We start from the raw sequence: 23,546 nt of genomic DNA, 5'->3' as shown, positions 1-23,546 counted from the left end.
GGAATCCTCCGAGGAGAGTTAATCAAGACGAAGGTGCCAGCTGAACGCACGTTCTCAAAGCACGCACATCAAAACTCGGTGTTTATGGCAGGTAGCGGCGTAAGCAGCTGTCCTCCAGCCTGACACGTGAAATCAGTGTTTCTCCGTAATTAATGGAGAAAAAAAGAACCAAAAAAAAAAAAAGGAAAACTTGACAAAAGCTGGAGCAAAGCTATAAGACTCCTCACTCATGTCTTGTAATGTTGTGTCTGATGTGGGTTGATGCTTGTATTAATCATGCTGATGTTCGAAGCCTCGTTTTATATCATGCCACGGTTTTCTCAGTGTAGCATAACATAACATAATACAAAGCTTGGAAGAATTTATTAATAAGGCCTCTGCCTGCACACCCACCACGCACATCGGTACACTATCTTATGGAGATTACTCTTGGAGAGTTCTGTGATGAGAAGGCAACCTTAGCATTAATTTGAAGCCTTGAGAAATTAACTCACTGTCAACACAAACTGAGTGGAAAGCCAAGGAGGTCACTGTTCGTTACCCGTTTTCCTGCAGTCGACACTGAACAGTGCAACCACGACAACAAAGGTCCCTTAACTCTGATTTGTTAGTCCTCCAACAAGTTTCTACACCCTACACCCCCCTCCCCCCCACTAAAGACACTCACTGCTCCCAGAGATTTTAAGGCTTTAGCAGTTTATCCAGTTTTCCTCTGTCAAACCTACACCCAATCATCTCCATACTGTTGTGTAATGTTCCTCCACCTCCACCAGCATCCACAATCCCATCTGGCTAAGGATCAGAGGCCACTGCCCTTTAATTAAAGTAAAGTGTTTGAGGCAGTGCCAGGGTTTTTGCCAAATCATACTGCGTTAAAAATAAAGTGATAAGTCATTGTTATGTTGTCGGTCTGTCCTCTTGCGGTCGCACCGCTGAGCCTCTTCATGTGCTGCTGCTCTCAGTTTTGACCGCCGGTCCCCCAACTGAGCGACTGAAGCCAGCGAAAGCAGCGTGTACGGTGTGCCAAAGAATGAAGTTTCTCTTTCTGTGTAACAGAGCGAGAACAAATGTTGTCTCAGCAGAAACAAAGGGTTCACAGGACACTTTAGTAACCACTGCACAGCACCTCCCCGGCTCTGAAAAACACACAAAGAACTCCTCGATATAGTGTTCTTCCATTTTAATGGGTATGTGTTCACAAAGAGCAACAAAATCCCCAACAGCATGACTGCTGATATTTTTTTTTTTTTTTTTTTTTTTTTTTTCTTCAGGTTTCCACCTTGGGGACAAAGTATATTTCTTAACTTTACAACTGAGCTGCCCTTTTAATTCTTTGCTTGGGTCGTTGCTACTGAAGACAGCTGCTGAGGTTCGGGAGCAAGTCATTAGTGAGATAGTAGTGTGTCCTGCACTGCCATCAAAGTGACATGGCAGGACATCGGGGAGACCACACAGGAGAAGGTGATCAGGAGAAGAATGCAAAGAGAGCTGGGACGTCTCGGGAGAGGAGGCCAGCAGAAGAATATGTACCCGTTTCTCTGTCCCTGAAATTCCATCCTCAAACTCAAGGGCAAAGAAGAAAATGGGGTAGAAAATAGGAAAGAGAGAAAGATATTTGTGTGCAGGGCGAGGGGAACGACTTCGGAGGGGAGAAAAAAAAAAAAGACTGGAGAGCAGATGCTTGAGGGATATAGGCATTTAAGGAGAGGGAGCAAGGGGATGTGGTGAGGTTGGATTTAAATTGATGAATCCAAACACGGGGGAGAGAAAGAAATAGAAGCAGAGTAGCAGATAGGAGCTGTTAACAGACAGAGAAGCACACATAACCACACAAAGAGAGAGAGTGGGAGCGGAGATGCTGTTACCGCTGTTGTCAGGAGGGAAAGATAGTCGGGAGTGAAATGTGTTAAAGAAGAAGTGACACAGCTTTTGTTACTCAGACACACACTAAGAAAGAACGCTTCTTTAAAAGATGTCCAGGAAGACAATGAAGGAGAGCAACTGATTTCTTCAAACTGATGCCTCTGCTGCTGCTGCTGCTGTCGCTGCGTGAGGTAAATACAAAGATAGTTAGTTTACCGCCGATTATTAGCCTTCGGCATATGGAATTTCTTAATGTGCCAGGCCACCCTCCCCCCTCTCTGATGCATCATCCTCTTTGAAGGAAACAAACATGAAAGGGGTGAGCAGAAAGAGAATCACAGAAATAAAGTAGCTGCGGGTTCTACAAATTACCGGGATGCAATAAGGCAGCTTTACTCCTATTGAAGAGGTTTGCCGGCGAAGAGAATCTGTTGTGACAGTACGGTTTAGATTTGACCCGTCAATAGCATGCATATTTTTGAGCACACAAAAGAAATATGGAAAACCATGGCTGCTACTAATCTCTCAGGCCAAAAGTCCTTTTGTATCTCAGTTATACAAAAGGAGAAGCAGCTGTGTGAGGGAAGGATGCAGTATTTGAGCTAAAGCTATGAAGAATGTACAGTATGTAATTAAATTTGAAAGGACACCTACTGAGGAATACACTCCACACGAGCACTGAGCATTTTCATTTCCACTCCAATGAAAAGAAGTGTTGACAACCCAATTCCATTAGTTGATTCAGTAAAATAGAGTAAGATTGGTCAATAAATCACTGATGAGTCTGTTATAAAAACAACTACAGCTACAAATTTGTATTTGCATTAATGGTTAATAGGGATGGCGGGAGAGTAGCTGGTACTTAAATGTGTCACAAAGAACCAAAGGATTTTCAACAAGAATTTAAAAAAAAAAAAAAAAAAAATCCCATTTTTCAAACGCAGAGTGCAGTGTTTAATAATCCATGTATAATAGTATGCATATGACTTATCGGAAGAGATAATAATGACCAATCTTTATAGTCACAGTATCATTAATATTAGTACTGCTGCCGTTATTCAGCCCACTTTGTAAAATACATGACGTATTGTAGGTTGTATCATAAAGCAGAGGAACAGATGTAGGGAGAGGCTGAGATTTTTAAGCTCTGTGACGACCACAGGTGGCCTGTCTGTAAAGCTAATGTTTATGGAGAAGCTTTGCTGTAAATTGGTGTTTATTGATGTTTATTCAAATGTCTGACCATGTGCTGCTGTCCTGAGGATTAAGTACAGATGCGTCAAAACTGAGGGCTTGCTTTTGACCGTAGAGCAGTGACATGAAGCAAAAAATAAATAAAAAAAAGAATGAATGCACATTTACAAGAAACTTATACTCCGTGATCCAAAGCCTTTTTACACTATCTTCAAAAAACATACACAACATCTTGTGTCAGATCTTTTCAGTAAAGGAATAGCGTAAATAACTACCTGTCTCGGATGCTCTTTACCTGTGACCCTACAGCTGCAGAGGAGAGAGCAAAAATAAAGTACATACAAAGCAGCTGCCATCTGTTGCAACATGTACGGGCTCCTGGTGTTCATGCTCCACCAGTACAAGTGGTCGGCCAAGAGGTTGACGAGGTTGTTTACTCAGGAAAGATTAAAGTAGTAATTTGGGCTTTTCAGCAGCCTTCAGAAGAACCTGAGTGGATTTGGTTTTAGCTCCAACTGTCACTGATCTGCACTGAGTTCACAGGGGAGTCTCATGTGTTTGCTGCTGATGCTTTTAAGTGATCAAAAAAAAAATAAAAAGTTGATTTATTTATTTACTTACTTTCTCTTAACAGGTTAAAAGTATTGAATAAGAATTAACAATACATTAATTCATTTGCTATTTTTCAAGTCTCACTGTTAGTCTGGATGAAACTGCAAATTTTTGCCTTAAGGGAGTGGAGTGTATAAAATGGTGTATCCTCTAAGGACCATGTGGTCAATACGTTTCATGGCATTAGGCTAATTATAACTGGATAGTTCCAATGCACAATGTTTTTTGGTCTAAAAGCAACACTAGAGAAAAGATTATAGGGATCACAGTAATATAGCCATTAGTCTGTGAGGTAGACTGTGGTGCAGTAGTAAGGAAAGGAAAGACTGACCAGTTATTGGAGGTCAGAGGGTTAGTGAAATCATCAGGAATCATCCTTTGGGAACCACAAATGCAAAGAGTTTCTGTCAACAAACACTATCATGAAAAACCGAAGAAAACAACACTACAAGTAAATAAAAAGTTATCTGGAATATCAAGAAAATTATCAGAGGCTGTGATTACAGGCTCTCAGTAGAAATCAGTGTTTTCTAGTTTTAATGTGTAAATGTCGGCTGTGAAGAGCATTTTACAGAAAAAGTGACTGGATGCTGCATCTGGATGATCAGGCAGTTCTGCAGCAGAGAGCACAGGGAGCTGCAAAAACAACAAGTGAGCAAGAAGAACAGAGAGTGAGCGGCTCTGTTTAAACAGCAGAGTTTAGGAACAGTAACCAGAGAGGACAGTCAGTCTCTTGTGTTACTGCAGAGCAGAGCCACATGGACGCTGTGTGACAGAAGCATTACAGTCTGTTATAAACCTGCTGTACATAAAGATGCCTTTTCTGCTAACGTTGCAATAGACAAGAACAATACCTGTAACCATGGTGACCATACACATCAAGGAGCCTCGAAAGAGAAATAAATTTTAAAGCTGCACTGCAACTTCTTTCTTTCCCCAGTCAAAAAGATTTAAATCTACTACGACTACCAACTCCATCAACTCCAACTTCAAATTAATCTTTCCCAGCAACCAGACCTGTGCAAATCTGGAAAACTTTTTATTGCTCCTAGGCCAAATTCAATCATGCGCATGTTCATTTCGGCTGCCTTAATGCACCGGGGCGTCAGCCGGCCACCTGGGCTGACAAACTTTGCAGTCAGGTCGTGCGGTCTGTGGAAGATACCGAGGATCACTTCTGATCCGCCACAAGCCCCTAAAGCCATCTATCTATCAAAGGTGAGGGGGAGCTGGGTCACGGCTGTGTGTGAGCCCCAGCCTCAGCCTGAAATCATCAATCTTTATGCAGCCACACACACACTCACACACATAGCGTCTTTATTTATTTAATTCAGTCTTTTTAACATCCCAGAGTGCCTGCAATAGCTGGGCCCACACTGAATGGCCCTGGGCTGCCGTGGAGTTGCTCTGCAGCTGGGAGATACTGGAACATAAGTTTGGACTTCAGGAAGTACTGGGACATTTTCTGCTCTGCTGCTCTCTGTCTGAGTCAAGGTGACAGCTGTGCAGTGTGACTCTGTGTATTCTTACCCAAGATTCCTTATCAAGCCTTCTGCTGAATCCTGGAGATGACACTGACAAGAAAAAGGTGACTAAAAAAATATCAGCTGGAATACAACATATTGAAAGTGAATCGTTTGAGAGAAAAACAAGCAAAAAAAAAAAAAAAAACAGAAATAAGAAAAACAAAAAAACCTGAATCACTGTCTTTTATCTTGCGAGAGGAAAATCAAAACGACAGCTTCTCAAGCTAACGCTAGTCTATTTACATTTTCATCCCACTCTAAACTGAAAGCCAATAGACATCCCTGAATCACAGTTTTGTTGGTGCCTGCAAAAGAAAATAAAAAAAAAAACACTTCACTATGAATTTCAATGTATTTTCTCGGATATGGATTTTAAACAGATAAATAAACATAAGCAACCAGTCACTGCTTCCATTTTGATCATGAGGAGCGCTGAGATGAGCACAGAATAGAGAATGCCTCTGAATGGAGCTGGCGCTCGGAAAAAACGGCTTGTTTTACATAAAGATTCTCAATCAGTTCGCTGTTGCACGAAAAAACGAAAAGACTTTGGTGGAGGTGTAGTGGCACGCCGCACAAAACACGCCCTTCCACAGCTATCTCACAGTGCACAGCAGAGATCAGAGCTTGTGATCTGAGCTGTCTGTGTAAACGATTAGTTTTAAGGCCTTTGCTTTATTGGAAAATACACCATGAAAAACATGAAAGATGCATGAAAAATACATGATAGGCAGCCTGGGGTGGTGAGTCACCATGGCACCGTCTGTAATTGTTGTTTGTGGTTCACATTTATCAAACAGTTGCCAAATTGACTCTTCTCTCACATAAACCAGAACAACCATCTATAGCCTATACGTGTTTGATGTTTATTTTTATTTTCTTGTTTTTTGATGACAATACATTCAATAAATGAATGTTGTGTAAATAGATCTATGCAATACACAGTTAACATAAAAAAGATGTGCTAAAAGTCTACTTTTCAGCCCATTGTGCTGTACTGAAATAAAACTGTATAATTTGGACCATGGATGACTCAGCTTCCTCAGTCCCACATCAAAATGTATTTATAGGCAATTATAATAGACTGCACCTTTAGGTGGTCTGAGGAGAAAACAGCTCTGTTGTTCATATCAGAGCAGGACGTTAAGGCAGCAATGAAACCAGCTGTTGGATCCAGTTAATGAGATTTCACAGCAATAGTTCCCAGAGATAGCTGAGCGGTTCAGTCCCACGCCTCAGAAACACGCGTCACCCCTCTGGCCCAGCAATCAATTCTGTCAGACCTTTCTCACCTCTGTCTAACTCACTAATTCACTATTTGCCTAATTAAGAATAAAAATTACAAGCCTATTGATTGGCTGTTGGGGAAGGAAAAGCTAATGAGGCAGCTTTTCCTAATTAGGGCATTATTTCTGCTTTCTCATGCTCTTCATATAGTCGTCAAATTGTAATTTATGTGTCACGTTCGCCAGACGTGAAGCCATCCAACAGATATTCATTTCAACGTACTGTGTGTAAATTCTGTCGCTTCGCAAGGCCATTTAATGTTGCCACTCATATTTAGCTCTCACTGTTCATTTGGTACAGCCATTACATTTCTGGAGTAAGGCACTGTTAGTTTGAAAAACTGTCAAAATCCTACTGACAGCAGTGAAACAGAAAGTAGATACAGTCGATCAGCAGGTCCCTGAAACCAGTGAGCCACTTCTCAGATCATTGATTAGGTCCTCAAGAAATAAGTTCAGTCAAAGTTCAGTCACCTTCATTAGATATTAATGTGTGTGATGTGTATGTTTGCAGAGTAGTAGACAGATGAAGTGCACTGGTACCAGATAATGGACAGATAGTTGAAAAAAACTGTACCCTATTTATGACAAAACAAGCATGGGGTGTTGATCACGAAGCCGTCATCTTTTTCGGCTTCGTCCAAGGACATTTTGAGAGACAAAGGATAACATGATCTGTGTCTTTCTGTCCATGAACCAGTCTTTCCGGGAAGGCAAGGTTCAGGGAGATGGGCATTCAGACACTGTTCAACCATCTGATAAGTACTTCTGTTGGAGCACACTGAGGCCTTTAGATATTAGCAGGGGTCCTTAGAGACAGCAGCCAGGCTCATCCCATGAGTACAGTATCTGGGATTTGCTAAGCAATGGTTGTATGACCAGTGGATGATGGCAGTAGATGAATGTTCAGGGGGTACACTCCAAAAAGACAAGCAAACCACCATGAACTATAGGGCATGTTGACAGATTGCAGCCTCCCGCAGAACAGGACGGGTGCTGGTCAAGCTGCTCGGTCAGTCAGTATGCTCCATCTTCTGCCCTACACCATCATTTGGTCATTGCACCAGAAGTGAATGACGCAAAGATCTTTGGGCAAGCTTGTGCACAGTATCAGAACGTGTTTTGTGGTTGACACCAGCTCGAAAAACTTACATCGAACCCAACATGTCCCAGCTGTCTGATTAATGATTATTTCATGTGTGATATCAAAGCAAAAGGACAGATGAAGAATAATGACATATTTTATGCAATATTAATGTACTGATGTTGAAAGCAGAGAGTGAAAGTGCAAGGTAAGCCATAGCAGCTCCAGTGAGAGCTGATGGTTTCTAATGCACATCACTAACTTATGCATAACTAATGTTATGTTTACCCACATAAAGCAGCAAGCCAAAATCCTCCTGAGACACAATGCATCACCGCCTTTCTGTGAGTCAGCGGTCCTGACTCCTCTGACACCCTGCTGCTAAACACTCCATCTCCTCATCTACTCATCAAGTCACTCTTACAGCTGCTGTATGAGTACACAACAGAATGGGATAATGAGATGAATGTCAAATCAACATGTGACAATAGCATCACAGAAAGAATCAATAACTTATTGCACCCTTACGCCAAAGCACAGCAGTAGTTAATCGGGTTGTTTAGTGTCACACAGCCAGCAATGCCCTTTCATAGCAACCGTCAGCACCTGCACGTGGCAATACTGTCTAGCATGTTTGCACATGTCCATCCATTATCTATACCACTTATCCTCTTAAGGGTCACGGGGGGAGGGGGCTATCCCAGCCAACATGGGGCGAGAGGCAGGGTACACCCTGAACAGGCTGCCGGTCTATGACAGGGCTGACATAAAAAGACAAATAACCATTCACGCTCACATCCATACCTATAGACAACTCAGAGTCACCAATTAACCCAATCTGCATGTCTTTGGACTGCGGGAGGAAACCGGTGAGAACCCACGCAGGCACGGGGAGAACATGCATGCCACCCAGCTGCTGGCATAGTGATTAACAATTGAAGTTACTACTATAAATCACTACAGGCCCAAATGGCCTGGTCACCACCACCTTTATATTATGACATTTCCCAGTGTGAGTTGTGCTTGTTGCTCTGTTGAAGGCCGGTAAAGACAGCAGTGTTGAGCTGACAATCTCTCTAAGTCAAAGCATGATTGCCTCAAATTTGTGGGTTCTTGTTCCAGCAGTTCCCATCATGCTCCTGGCTTTGACATGGCTGGACAAAACAAAAGAAATTCCAGTATTTGGAGCTGCGGAAAAGTCAGCTATTGATTATGGTAAGGACTGACATGATCTCTTGGCTCTACGTCCTCCAGAGAATCTACTGGAATCAGCTGAGGCCACTGCAGTCACATTTGTTCATAATGAGTGCAGAGTGTGTAGATTGGAATTGGTGATATATTGTTGTCACTGAACTCATCTGGGGCTGTTGTCACACACTCGAGGAAACACGGTTACTAATTAGCCTTTCCTTTTGAAGCTTGCCCTTCAAAATAGTGCACACGTATGGGAATTTAAAATCATCACAAGTACTGTGGGAGAAACTAGGTTATACTACTTCATCCCCCCAGGACATTTTCATGGATAAGCCATGAAATATTGCTATGTTTTCATGATGTGACAGGACAATGAGCAGGTGTCTTCAACATCTTTTTGGATCTACAGTCTTGTGGGAGAAGCAGCGGTTAGCGGTCTATCCACGGCTGAGATAACAAAGCACAGAAATAGCTGGTTGTTGCAGGATGTTTCTTTTTGGGACAGAGAGACGTGTAATATGAAACAGCACAGAGGATCTAGGTTACTAAGAGCCAAAAGAACAGATGCCATACATTGCTGGGACTAAATGTTCACTTTGGACTTTAAGAGCAGATGGAGGCCTGGAGTCTGCATGTATTTGGATGGAGTACACTTATATGACTTGGTTACAAGGTCACAAGATAGGTCTGTAAGTTAGTAAGATTCCCAATAATGAAGTTAGTGCTGCTTAATGAACTATATGATGGGTTGGCATGAAATTTGTACAAACAGTCATGGTGCCCAGAGGATGAATCCTGATGACCTTGGTGATGCCCTGACTTTTTCTCTACCTTTTTAGTAAGCATTAAACTTATAAGCTGTATAAGTTGCCCTTAAAAACAGCAGTTCACACTCTGTCTCTGGCATAGCTGTCTGATAGAATTCAGCTGGCTCAGTGTTGTAGTATGAATTCTACACATGTAGTAGTAGAGACAGGAGCCAGATCCTCCAGTGGAGGAAGTCAGTTAGTTATACAAGGTCTCTCTTAGTGAGACAGAGGTAATTGGGATATACAACATGAGTTAGGTAAAATGTGAGTTAGTGTTTATGTTAGTTACCCAATGGAACTTTCACACGTGTCTAGGTGTGAGGTAGTCATTCACAAAGAGGCTTACAGTCTCACAGACATGCTGTAGGGTGTCTGTAGACTCTGAGTCTTGTTTTCTAATCTTCAGCAACATGAAAATGACTTGGCAACTCCTGACAGCGTTGTCTCATCTCAAAGGAAGTCAGTCCTAAACCAGTTCATTTACAATAGCTTGCAACAGTTCTCAACAATTAAAAACAATTGTACCTCTGCTGATTATTCAACTTATACTGTAGACACCTTGGGCAGATCCAGTTTCGGCTGTAATGTCATTATCCCTGCTTAAAACTGAACTTTACAGAGATCAGCTGGTTCCTCCCAGGGCCAGGAACCGTATGAGGAGTAATTCTTCAACAAGCTCACTGACGAGTGACTGAGTAATGGGAGATATTCTGTGTGATGGATCAGAAGTCCATCTCCAACTATGATCCATTGACTAGCCATGTACATTTTTTTCAGATATGCTTTCCTGAGTGCCTGTCATCAACTCTAGGAATGTTTCGATGGATTCACTGTCAAATATATGTAATATCTTCACCTATCACTGCCATATTTGGAAGCCTAGAGGTAATAAACCAGAAGAAGAGAACGGTGGATACAGTATGTCCCTCATGCTCACACTCAGTGCTGAACGGGCATTGTCATTAACTTGTTGAACACCACGATGTACAACAACACGAGCAACATAAATATTGATGTTCAGCTTGTGGACTAAGCTTTGAATCCAGCCTTAAGCAGTCTACAGCAGGACGGCAGACTGACTCAGTGGAGTTCTGTTACTAATAAATTCAGCACAGATGACAGAGAAGCTCCTGGGACCCAAATCACAGAACAACAACAACACGAGTGAACAAGAAGATACACCAGCCTGGACAACAGCTGCCTCGCTGGTGTCACAGTTACTGTAGATATCACAGTCCCCAGACTTTTGACTCCTTGACCCACAGAGTCGGACTGGTAGCAGGCGACTGCCTTCTCTGCTCCAAACAAAGGAAAGAAAACAAAGACGTCCCACAACAATGATGATAGCTTCTCCAGTCTCTGCTACAAGGCATGCACACTAATGTATGCACAAGAATGTAGTATTTCACAATGTGAGCCAATCTGTGTCCCCTCTCAGTGTTTATCTCCTTACAGATAGGTCGGTCACACTCATGTTATACTAACACTGCAATTCCCAGATTCCTGCTCCGACACAAAGGGCAGTGCAGATGAAAGCGCCAAAGCTCTGGCTTTTAAATGTAGTTTATTACGAATGCAAGCATCTCGCCCGATTAAGTGAAGCGTGGACACACAGGGGCACATAAATAGCAACAAACACCCGTTTTCCCTCCGTCTTCAGGAATGAATAATGGAATTAATGCCACTGAGCTTATACAATGCAACTAAGCTGATTTTGGACACACTTGCCCGTGGACTCGCTTGTCGATGGATAATGCTCCACACTGTGTTCTCTGCATTAATCCCGTCATTCAAAGTGCCTCCACAACATTTACATCCATCCAATTATCCTAATTAATTAGTCCAATTACAACCGGGCCAGTTTATTTTCCTGTGAACAATTACGTTGTAATGATGATCTGGAAACAGGTAATGATGGGTAATAAGTGAAGCGAGAAATCCACCAGGGGTCAAACAAAGTCAAAGATGGGGCGATAAACACAGAGGGGTGATGGCAAGAGAGAGAGAAAGAGAGAGGCAGAGAAAAGGAAGATAAAGTAGGCAGGACAGGAAATGTGATACATGTAAGAGAAAGCAATGAATATAGCAGTAACCTGCTCTGTAGGTAACGTTCTTATTTACAGACAAACAAGCTACCTGAAGAGGAGATGAGTTTCCAGCTGATGGAAGGATCTGGTTTACCGCTGGCTTGGCACATCAGGGTGACGTTGGAGCCTTCGTTTACCACAATGTCTCTTGACAGGTTGATGATTTTTGGTGGTACTGTGAAAAAAAAAGAGGAAAAAAAGTGTAAATTTAATGTGGAGTTTGACAGACACGAGCATTTAGCAGGCAGGGAAGTGTAACAAAGAATCAGTCTGTATCTGCATTTGGGGTTTTTCTTTTTGTTTCTTTTCTATCCAAAATCCCTCAACGTTATGGTGGTAAGGAAGAAATGTTATTCATTGCTATGCAAATAGTTTTACCAAGATGAACAATAATTAATATTAGTACTGACAAACACATGCATATCACAGCTGTATTATTTGTTTATACTTTCAAGGACAATTGTGCATTTTTATGAAGTGCAGTGTAACGTACTGTCAGCGTGGCACCTCTCTTACAATTGACCTACTGTCTCTGAGAGTCATCTGCTACTAGTAATATTTGGGGATTTCAGTGAATTTGTATTCATTTATAATTACAACTGATGCCACATCTGTTTTCAGCCATGGTTGAATAAACTGATTCACCTCACATTATCAATACATTCTAACAATTCCAAGAATAATAAATAACAAAATGCTTTTCTCTGACATATATGTTAAAAAATAGATTGTTTTTGTTCCAGATTATTTAATAAAATTGTCCAAAATCTGCTGGCTGCTGTAGAACAAACTCTTTGGAGAGTTAATAGGTGTGTGTGTGTATGTGATGAGAGGAGTGGAATGATTCACTCTTTGGTGGTGTGGCTCCAACTTGGCACAACGAGGAAAAAGTGTCAGTCGCATTCATGTATTTGAAAATCTCTATTCTTACCCCCACTGACAAACGCAGAACAGTTTCTGATGAATAATGCAAGGACTTCACCAGAGCAGTTGTTTTTGAATATAAAGACATGAATTATAACCTAGAACAAAACAGATTTCTTCAGATCACAAACTTAATATCCTCTTTTGCAGCACACAGATCAATAAAGGGAACTTGTGTTTATTTGGAAATGGATTCGCTTGTTGGGTTTAATTCTCTCTGCTTTATGACAGAAGGTTTTACTTCTTTTTGGACAAGTAAAGATGTGTTACTGAGCTCTGACTGCAACGAGCAGAGAGAGTGAGATGTGTTCTCTCCCTGCCTTCAGTGAAGATGAAGTCTATGAATGGTTAACCAACACTACTTGTCATTCATGACTGCCTACCATGAAGCTCAGCGGGTTTGCGCAGACTTTCTAGGGAGCAGGGGTGAAAAAAGGGTAACGCCTAGCACATGCAGAGTTATGTGGATTATGTCACAGGAGAATGGAGGAGACACCCAGAGCTGAGTATACACCACAGAGTTACCTACAGTAACACAGCTAAGTGGTAAACAGACAAGGCAAGATTATTACCAAAGAGTCATTCAATCATAATTCAACAACCAAAAAAGTTTTTAAACTTTAGTTGAGACTCCATCAAGATCCATGAAGATAAAGAAATGTGACATAACAAACTTCAGCAGCTCACAGACAAACAAAGAGGTTCTTATATATTCTGAATGTAAGAGTAGAAAACTGTAAAAGTAATTTTATTTTCATTTGCAAATGTTGGCTTTGGCTACTAAAGGTGTACTATTGTCTACATGACTTTACTCTTAGAATATGTGAAGCAGTAAAGGTCAAACACTGTCAAATGTAATAAGTACATCTCTAAAAAAGAAAAAGACTTTCACATAGCCTGAGACCAAGTATCTCAGCCTATGTGCTGAATCATATGCGACTAAGAGGTCAGAAATGTTGCACAGAGAGAGGCTTCGTGTAATTGTTTTCCATTGAACAGTTACAAAGGATCTTTGAAAGGGGCTGACTTTACTTCACATATTATTGTGCTGCTAGTAAATTGATTCAAAATAAATTCTTAAAGTTCCTTAAGAGTTTATTGTATTTGAACTTCCTGGTGTACAAAGCACAATTGCAACAAATGAACTGATTTCTTTAGCAGCCGGACAATTTTATGGCTACCAGTCCTTTTTCTCAAGGCAGACTCCTTAATCAAGCTGTCTTCTACATGAACTATTGGACAAAGGTCCGCTGTGGAAACCACCTTAAGTATTCACAATACATGAAAAGAAGTGCTTAAAAGACACAATCTCACGGTAACCAAGGTCTGAGAGATGTATCGCTGGAAAAAAAAAAAAGAAAAAAAAAGAAAAGGAGTTTCATTTCTAACTTTGTAACGTTGACCTGCACTGCACCAGCGCTAACTGAGGGAAAAGAGACCCATTTTCCAAAGTACTGCACATACATAAAAGCCAGTTGTAAGGAAATAAATAATGAGAGTTATTTCAACTAATGTATATGACTTCAAACTCTTCTCCAAAAAAAAAAAAAAAAAAAAAAAGAGGCTCAACTTTATACAGCAACTTTAAAGGAGCTCAAAGCAAATTTCCCCTGAACATGAAAATGATAGATCTATAATACAGATCACTTTGTTCAGGACAGATATTACCAATTCCTCTGAGACTACTGATCCAAGGTGAAGACAGATGGTTACAATCAGGAGTGTAAACCAGCTTACGTGGATTGCAGCCTTTGTTATGGCCTTTCTATCTTTATAGATCACTCAGAAGACTCAATGAAATTTAGATTACTTCTGGACTAATTCAAGCCTTTACAGAGCAGATGGTGTGCATCCTAATAGGAAGGGAGCAAAGCAGTTGACTGCTAATTTTAACTAGTTTATAGCTTTTAACTCGTTCTGACATGCACCACAGCAAGACCTGATCCAGGCCTTTAAGCCTCCCACTTGTATCCAGCCCTAACAGTGTGGGTCCTGCTACTGTGAGCTCTGACTCCCAAACACATTCTCCAAAAAAAACTCAGGCCATCCCACAGGTCTGACTGTAGTTAATGATTCTACTTATTCTGCAAGCTCTTTAAAGCTGGAAGTCAATGTGAGGTCCCTCACTAATAAAAGTTTCATTGTTAATGATATTATAAGATCTCAGATTGTATTCTCCTTACTGAGATTTGGTCTGATGAAACTGGTAGCAAAGAACTGATTGAAGATTCACCACCTAATCTTTCCTTTCCATACTGTTCCAGGTCTAACGAGGAAGGTGGTGGTGTTGGTGCAATTCTTCAGATACCTTAGGACAAAGGAACATCCCAGAGCACTGCAAACTACCCTGGAAGGATCTATCAGAGATGGAAGGAGGCAGAATTATCTCCTTAGAATCCTCCCAAACAACTTGCTTCTTTAACGCCACTGCCTTTGTACCAGCAGGAAAAATATCCAAACACAAGGAGGGAACTGGGCCTGCTGGACACAGCCCCTGACTAGAAGATGCAGGGTGGACCACAATAGTCTTTCTGGCAAAAGATCACAACAATAAATCTCAGACCAGACCTGGTCTTGTGGTGTACTTCGCAAAGGTCCCTATGCATTGCAGGAGCCTGTGACTTGAGAGGCTGCAGTGGGTGAAGCATGTGAATGGAGAAGGTTGAAATATGTGTGTATAGCAGCTGAAGCAGCTTCCTCTACACCAAGTCACCAGGTCATTGTCAGAGGCTGCAGAGTGAAGTAGCAACTGTTTTTGGCTGAAGAGAAAGGACACGATCTGGGCTGCAAGGTGCCCATCAACCTCTTTGATGGGGTTGAAGCAGAGAGGGGAGGGGGGCACTCTTGGAATGCCAGCTGTCACAGATGGAGCCCTCTGGAGATGTTGTGAACAACCTTAAAATGGTGCAAAGGTAAGTGGTAAACTGCTTGAGGTAAAGTTTGTGTCACCGAAAACTGAAAAACCCTTTAATTTTCATGTAGAGTGGGTTTTTTTCCAGGGTAACTGAATAATTGATTGACTTACAGGTAAGGGGAAGCGATAAACGTGGAGGGGGGATATACCTGGGAATCCAGACGCTGTGGGCTAATCAGATAAACAGCAGAACAGAAAGGAGGGTGCTCACCCGATGACCCCAGTGAAGTGATTACCCCTACCTATACTCAAGAAATCAGGAGTGCTGATTATTGTAAGGGATAGTTACAACAAGTCCTATAAGGTCACATGAATATTACGTCCCCACTAATCAATGATTTCATGTGATTCCTGTGTGCAAGAACATACTACATTTTTACAGTTAACACAAATAAAGTCTTCTTGTGTACAGCTCAGAATATTCAACTACACAAAACACACACACACACACACACATGTGGGAGTTCCCCAAAGTAACCAAATAAATGTATATATTTTTAAAGGTTAAATGAGTGTTAGTTCTGTCAGTGGTGTATTGACATTTGATTATCATACAGATATTTATGTTTTTGATTTAATGTGAGTTATTGTTGATTCTTCACTGATAAATCCCCATGCATTTTTCAAGATAAGAAACCAAAATAAGCCCTGCATACCTAACTCAAATCAAGGCTCAGATATTAACAGTGTGGCTCCATAAATAATTCCTTGACTATATTTTAACTTCATTATGTAAATGACAAAATGTCCTCATTTACGTTCTCATCAATATGTTAATGTTGTTTGAGTCAAATACATCTTTCCCTCAGCTCCAGTCTTAACCTGACTGTTTCAAAACCAGACCAGATCTCCTTCTCTTGTGATAATATGAATTTTAATTGTGGACACACGGCACATGGAGTATTTTACCTCCATGACTTTCAATGATATCACTGCAGACAGTGTCTCACAGCTTCAGCCAATCCCGAGACCCGAAACAAAATTTTAAATGCTGAATGAAATATACATCATATCATGACCTCATTTGCATTTTGAGGCTAAACTAAAAACTGTGCCACACCACTAAAGAACATTATGCCCAGGAAAAGAAAAGACAAAATCCCCACACTGGATGTACACTGAGTTATTGGTTTCTGAAACCATTCCTCTGAACTGGCAGAGAAGAGATCCCAGGGATCATTGACTAACAGCAATGTAAGAGATGGTGGTCTTGTGCATGAAATTCAGATAGGATACACATTGGCACAGACTGTTAACACTGAATGTCAGCATCCTCCAATATGTACAGTATTTTCAAAATGTTTACAAAGCAGAGTGAATTTTTGTCTTGAGTCATTTGCATGAATTTGACCATTGCACCATTTGTATTTATTCGCCCCAAGCAGCCAATATACCAACTGTTCAGATGTTAGCTCAACAGATAATGTCTAGGCAGCAATGGTCGCTGTGTCCGTGGGAGTGTGTCTGCGTGCGTCTTTGTCTTCATCTCAGCCTCTGACTGATCTTAGAATTCACCAAAAACCTCCAGCTCGTTTCCCTTCAGTCCCTCCTTTTTCTTTTTGTCTCTGTGCATTTCTGAAGCACATTCATGAAGCTACGGGATAAAGGCTGACTTTTTGATCATGTCCAAGCATTTTTTTTTTAACGTGCTCTCGTCAATTTGTGCCGCTCCAAGGGAATTTTCATCTAATTTGGTCTTTCCATTGACTTTCACATGCTGTTGTGCTGCCTCTAAAATTAGCTTTGCATTCTGTGTGAACACAGAGTTGAGACATTGAGATGCATTAGAAAGGGATCACTTCATGGCTAGTGTGGAAAGAGGGGCTGAATACGAAAGTAATAACCAATAACACTTTCATTTACGCATGGGCATGTGAACATTGAATTAAGGTAAACTTGAAAAACTCTGAACATTTTTTTTTAACCCTGTTATTGTGGTCTTAAAGGATTTACACCATGAGTAAAACTTGAGCTACTGTTTATTTTATTGCTTTTATTAACAGAACAAGTAAGTATATTGTAAATCCATGAAAGGTTAATCAAAATAATTCCCAAAATAACTTTGGATATGTTAAAATGAACAATTACAGTTACATCTGCTGTGTTATGGGTCAAAACTGACAGCACATACTTTCCAATGGAAAATTTAATTTCCATAAAAACAACACTTTATTTTGGTCAATCGCACAACAGGACTTACGAACAAGTGTCATTTCTGGCAGACTGTGTGTGTGTGTGCCATGTTTGAGGTGAGATGTGGGAAATAAAGCGCGAAAAAGCCCCATCCACTGCTGTACAGCTGGGGCACAGGATATGTGTATGTGTGTGTGTGTGTGTGTGTGTGTGTGTGTGTGTGTGTGTGTGTGTGTGTGTGTGGTGGGTGACTGATTTCAAGGAAATACGTTTTCTTGGCATCAAACATAATTTTAATATTATTACAGAATTTTGAAGACTATTGTTATTGACTATTGATTTACTCTGTATTTCCCTAAATAAATGACCCATAATGACCCAAACACAACATGTCAGTATTTGGATGTAGCATTTATCAAAAGGAAAGAAAATGAACAATGATATTTCCTATTTTACAGATTTACATCTTTTTTTTTTGGGGGGGGGGGGTTATTTTATTAAACTGCTTGATTAACTTATTCATGAATCAATAAATTTATTAATGACCACACACAGTAAGTCTTCCATAGCTGTTAGCATCTGATGTAACTGTCTTTATGGGGACATATAAATGGTAGATGTCTTGTGTGGTGTGCTAATATTCACTTTCACACACTGCTCATGTTATAAAACCACATCTGAAGATGTCTCTGAATGTCTCAGCACATAAAACATCTGAAGATTTAGGTGATGGCTGTTTATAATGGCATTGTCTTTTTTTTTTCCTGGATGCCTTGTACTTATGAAGTTTTCCTGCATAAATATTTTTATTTATTTATTTTAGTTTACTTTATTATTATCCTTGACAGATCTGCCCAAGCTCTCTTTTTGTCATTTCCATTTCAAAGTAACAAGGACACATCTCTATTTTAATATTCCAATGTGATCAACTCAAAGTGTATGAACAGAGTGTCACCAGTGCTTTAACTCGTTTTAGTCTCAACGCATTTGTTTGTAAGTCAAAATCTCTGTGAATAATTTATTGGATGTCAGCTTAATCCCCATTTACCCTTCCTGAATGACAAAAGCATACAGCAAATATGTCAGCGCTGCTTCTGTTTAACTGTGGTGCAAGAGGCCAAGGCAGAACCTCTGTTTGTGCAATAAAAAATAAAAAATAAAAATCTATAAAAAATAAAATAAAACAGCTTATTTTTGCAGTAAGACATGTGTCAGTACCATACAAACAAAATCAGTCACGACATGACACATATAACAGTGGCTTCCATGCTAGAGTGGAAAAGAAAACGTATCTGGTGCACTGCTCTTATCTACCGTTAGAAACAATCAAATCAATACAATTTTAACTAAAAAGGACTAAATTAGAAATGCATATGTGCTGATGTCTGCATGCATGTCATACCCACTCTGTACAGGTGTATTTTTATTTTTTTTAAAAAAACAGTTAATAAAATGTCTGTGCACATAAAAGCTGTTTGTGTGAATGTGTGTGTCGAGCCATCAGATTGGTTTAGTGTGGCCTCAATTTCATATAAAGCATGTCAAATTTCCTTTTAATAGAGGTGTAACCTCACATCATCTCTCAGAGGGTACTGCAGTGCTTCAGACTGCCCTGAGTCAACTAGCGGTCTATTGTAAAAATATATTTTATCCACCATGCAGGTGGTAGAATCTTATACCATTTGTCAAAAGCAGTTTTGATGCACTCATATTATAATGAAATAAATTATATGATTAAATAAAATGAAATATTTTTTTATGAAAACAATGAAAAAAACAAGGTGAATGTACAATTGTGTTTCAACACAGGGCAATTGTGTGTATGTGCAAGTTTAGGGACTAATGTTCCCATAATATTTGGGGTGATGTCAACAGGAAGTACACTGTAATGTTTCAGTGGAGTCATTAGGGGAGTTTCCATCTGAATCCACACCAGGTTATAGCCGAGACTGGAGAAGAATCAGCAAAAGAAAATGAGAAATAGATGCATCATTTCCATCTCTACATTTTTCATGTCTACAGTGGAGTGGAAGAAGATGTTTAAGTCACATGCTTCATGCTTTATTCGATAAATCTGTTTCTGTTTTAAAGCACCAAATTTTCCACCTCAGTCAAGCCTGAAAACTTATTTTGTGACATTTCGATGTTATTTATTTATTTATTTATTTAAATGTGAAAATTGTAAATGCTGGGGGAAAAAAAAGAGCTACACTGACGGATACAACCTGAGCCCATTTACATTTTGGCAAACTGGTACAATTAAAAAGATGCTGAATTAACAGTTCAGTGCACACACATATACATGACTGCGACATTGAAGAAAACTTAAAAACATGATGATTCTCAGCCAGTTTGTTCATAATGAACCTTATGTACAATGAACTGTGAGTCACACTGTGTGTAAAAGGATGTATATCATGTCTACGTGTAGAGTTTGATACGGTTATCTTGACTGCATTACCCCATTGTAGATATTCTGTGTGAAAAACAGTAATCACTAAAGCAACTGCATGCTATCTGACTACCACCAAATGGGAGACAACCAAATGTATCTAGCGGCTGGTAGTTGAGTTTTTTTCAGGAGTGGGTCCAGACCAGAGCTGAGCCTAAAGAAAGACTGAATACTGGATTTACACCTGACAGGGACCAGAAACATGACACCAAGTTCAGGTTTGTCAAGGTGTCTCCTTGTCTGCTCAGTGTATAGGTAGGCAGCTGTTTGCAAACATTACCTATACTAGACCATTACCACAACTAAACTATATATTTTAAAGGACTTCACACTGTTAGCAAATGAGTTACGGTCCCACAAAATCTGCAGGGGGACAAAGATAGAAACAACAGTTCAAACAGAGAGCTCTCCTTCATATTGTGCTTCATCCAGCCACTGTGAGGATTTGTCAGAGAAACACATTGTCTATGTATTGTTATACATTAGGCACTAAAGTGCTTGTCCCCAATCCCATGTGTTCTCAAATATTCATGGAACATAAGAACACATTTTCATTATCCCGTGAGGCAAAACAGCTGCTGTATTTTAGACGACAGCTGCCCTCTGTCACTGTCTTTGATAGGAGTTATTAGGTGATCAGAGGTATCAGAGTTGTATCACTTGTGTAGCAGCCACTTATCCTTCAGCTGGATAACCAGAGTTCAAATCCCTGTATCACCAGACACCACCTTGCTGTGGTGTGCTCATGCAAGAACTAAATCTCTGTCAGCTGCCGCTGCTCTGTGGCTGACCCGGACCTCGGGCCTCCCACAGGGGGTGAACTAAAAGTGAATTTCCCTACAGGGACTGATTGAGCATCACATATTAACAGTAGGGATGAAGCCTACATTGTGCTCATGGATCAGAGTTTTTGTCCAAACAGCACAGCATGGACATTTTGCTGTGATTTTTTTTTTTGGCAGCAGGATTAATGAGCATACTGTGGCTGGGATGAAAGGAGGATTCATCAATGCGCTGGACAAACATCTTTCTCGTAATTTCACACGACACCTAATGCAGAATCTTCGAAACGGACACAGAGAAACCATTTATTTTGTTGAGCCACTTTCAGCAACGGCTGGCTCACAACAATCTCACAAAGCAACGTTTATGTCACTATTTATTTGCATGAAACTGTCAAGAGAGTTTGCATTAAACATGGGAAAAATATATCAGTTAAAGTAAACATTAATAAGAATTTTGCTTGAGTCGGGTTAAAAAGAGAGCGGATGGGTGGGTGTAATGTACAGTAATTGTCCAGAATGTAATTAGTACACATGATTTAAGAGACTATGCAAACTTTTGACTGAAAACACTCAAGCTTTTACAATCACGTTTCCAATAGTGCTTAGGTATTCACTTGGTTGGTCGCATGGCAGTAAGCAATATAAGATTATGTGTGGATACCACCAAAACATATTTGATTTTACAGATAGCAAACCTGCAGGAATCAGTATTTAGAGTCAGGGTAATCTGAGGAGATGATCTGCAATGAGAGTAACAGAGCCTGAAAATGAAAATGACCTTAATATTGTCTTGTCTCAGAGGCAAAAACAGTGATAATGTCACAACGTAATGAACAACTCACTTGCATTAGTACTTTGACCCTGTGGTGGGATTACACGATAAAAATCAGGGGGACTGTAAAAGTCACAGGGATTTGTCCTCTGGACTCTGTGGTTATATGCACCAAGTTTCATGGGAGTCCATCCAACGTTCGCTGAGCAATTTCTGTCCCGACCAAAGTGACAAACAGATTGACCGCTCAACAATCCTGTCCCTAGAGCCGTGCTGATAGAGTGGCTGCAAAAAAGGTGTGCTTTTAAATTCTTTAGTCCACTGGGTTATTCATAGTGAGAGAAGGAAAATAAAATGCCATCATTGCTGTGGACCACTTCCTGGAGGTCCAAGACGCTGACTTCTACAGAGAACAGATCCGTACACTCCACGGCCGCTGCACTGAGTGCATAAATGTAGGAGGGGACTACGCTGACAGATGAATGTGCTAGGCTTTCTAAAATCGACTTCTTCCACCTTAGGCCACCAACTTATCAATCACCCCTCGTATAATTAACCCTTCAAATAATACTGCCATGCAGAAAACTTGAATGCATTCCCTCATTGTTGGCTTTATTGGATAGAATGCCAGTTGAATGATTAATGCCACACCAACAGTGTCTGATCAATCATTGAGACTAATGGCATTTCAGTCAGATTTTCAGGTTGAATATAAGGAGAAGCACTTCATATACCATCATCCACTGAGACAGACTCCCATTCAGGAAGGTTTTCGTTCATAGTGTGGCACATATTGATGAAGACCTTGGATTCCTCAGTTTCCAGATTTAGCTTTCTTAAAAATCTGAGCTTCAGCAGCAGAGTTAAAATAAAGCCCTAAAAGTCCTGATACATAGAAACATGGCAAAAGGTGCTGGAACCTTTACACCTCATTTAAACAAAGCTCTGTTATTCCTGAACAGGGTTGAAATTAAAAACCCTTTTGTCATGCATACCTGCATGTCTTTGAGAATAAAACAAAGAAGCTGGGAAAAGAGCAGGCGTCTTAATTATTCTACAAAGATCTTCTAAAATGGCCCGGACAAAATAATTGCAAGCCCTTAGAAGCGGTGATAACTAAGTGGATTGTAGTGACATTTCAAGCAGACTGTTGTCTACAATTAGTCTCACAGATGTCTTCAATCTTACAATCAGTCATTCAGCCTTTTTGAACAGAGAGAAGTGCTCATTGTGTTGTTTTGTGTTGTTTTGTGGGCCTCACACTGAACATAGTGTGAACATGGTGGGATAGGAACTGAGGAAATTTTCAAAAAAGCAGACAAAGCCTGACCTCCAAGATCAAGCTACAGCGGTGTGCACCAAACTGCACACTGCCGTCTGAATGAAAATGGGCTCCATGGAAGAAGATCCAGGAAAACCACACTTTTTATAGACAATCATGAAACACCCTGACTGGAGACTGACAAGCCACAATGCTTCTGGGAGAAAGTCCTGCAGACAGATGAAACATTAGATCAAATAAATTAGAGCTTTGTGGTAAGTCCCATCAGCTCTGTGTTCACAGAACAAATGAAGTTTTCAAAGCAAAGAACACATATCCCCGCTGTGAAATATGGTGGAGGTTCAGTAAGGTTATGGGGTTGCGATGCTGCGTCTGGCACAGAGTACCTTGAATATGTGCAAGCGACAGTGAAATTAGAAGATTATCAAGGCAGTCTGGAGTGAACCATACTGCCCGCTGTCGGATAGTTCTGTATCAGTTGCAGGTCAAGGCTCCCACAAAAGGACAATGACCCAAAACATCCATCTAAAAGCACCAAGAATGGATGAGAGGAAAACATTTGACTGTTCTGAAGCGGCCTGCTGTGAGTCCTGATCTTAGTTCAACTGAACATCTATGGACAGAGCTGA

At 40.6% G+C, this 23,546-nt stretch overlaps 1 protein-coding gene across 1 annotated transcript in view; it reads right to left on the bottom strand.

Moving 5' to 3' along the window:
* Positions 1-23,546, bottom strand: part of ntm (neurotrimin) — a 93,833-nt gene that overhangs the window by 7,393 nt on the left and 62,894 nt on the right. Inside the window, exon 3 of the mRNA XM_041051619.1 lies at positions 11,705-11,830. Within this exon, the coding sequence (XP_040907553.1) occupies positions 11,705-11,830 (126 nt within the window). The remainder of the gene's footprint in view (positions 1-11,704; positions 11,831-23,546) is intronic.

This window comes from Toxotes jaculatrix, chromosome 12 (assembly GCF_017976425.1).
Source record: "Toxotes jaculatrix isolate fToxJac2 chromosome 12, fToxJac2.pri, whole genome shotgun sequence".
Classification (NCBI taxonomy): domain Eukaryota; kingdom Metazoa; phylum Chordata; class Actinopteri; family Toxotidae; genus Toxotes; species Toxotes jaculatrix.
The sequence above is the reverse complement of the archived record's forward strand: the minus strand, read 5'-3'. Positions and strand labels throughout refer to the sequence as shown.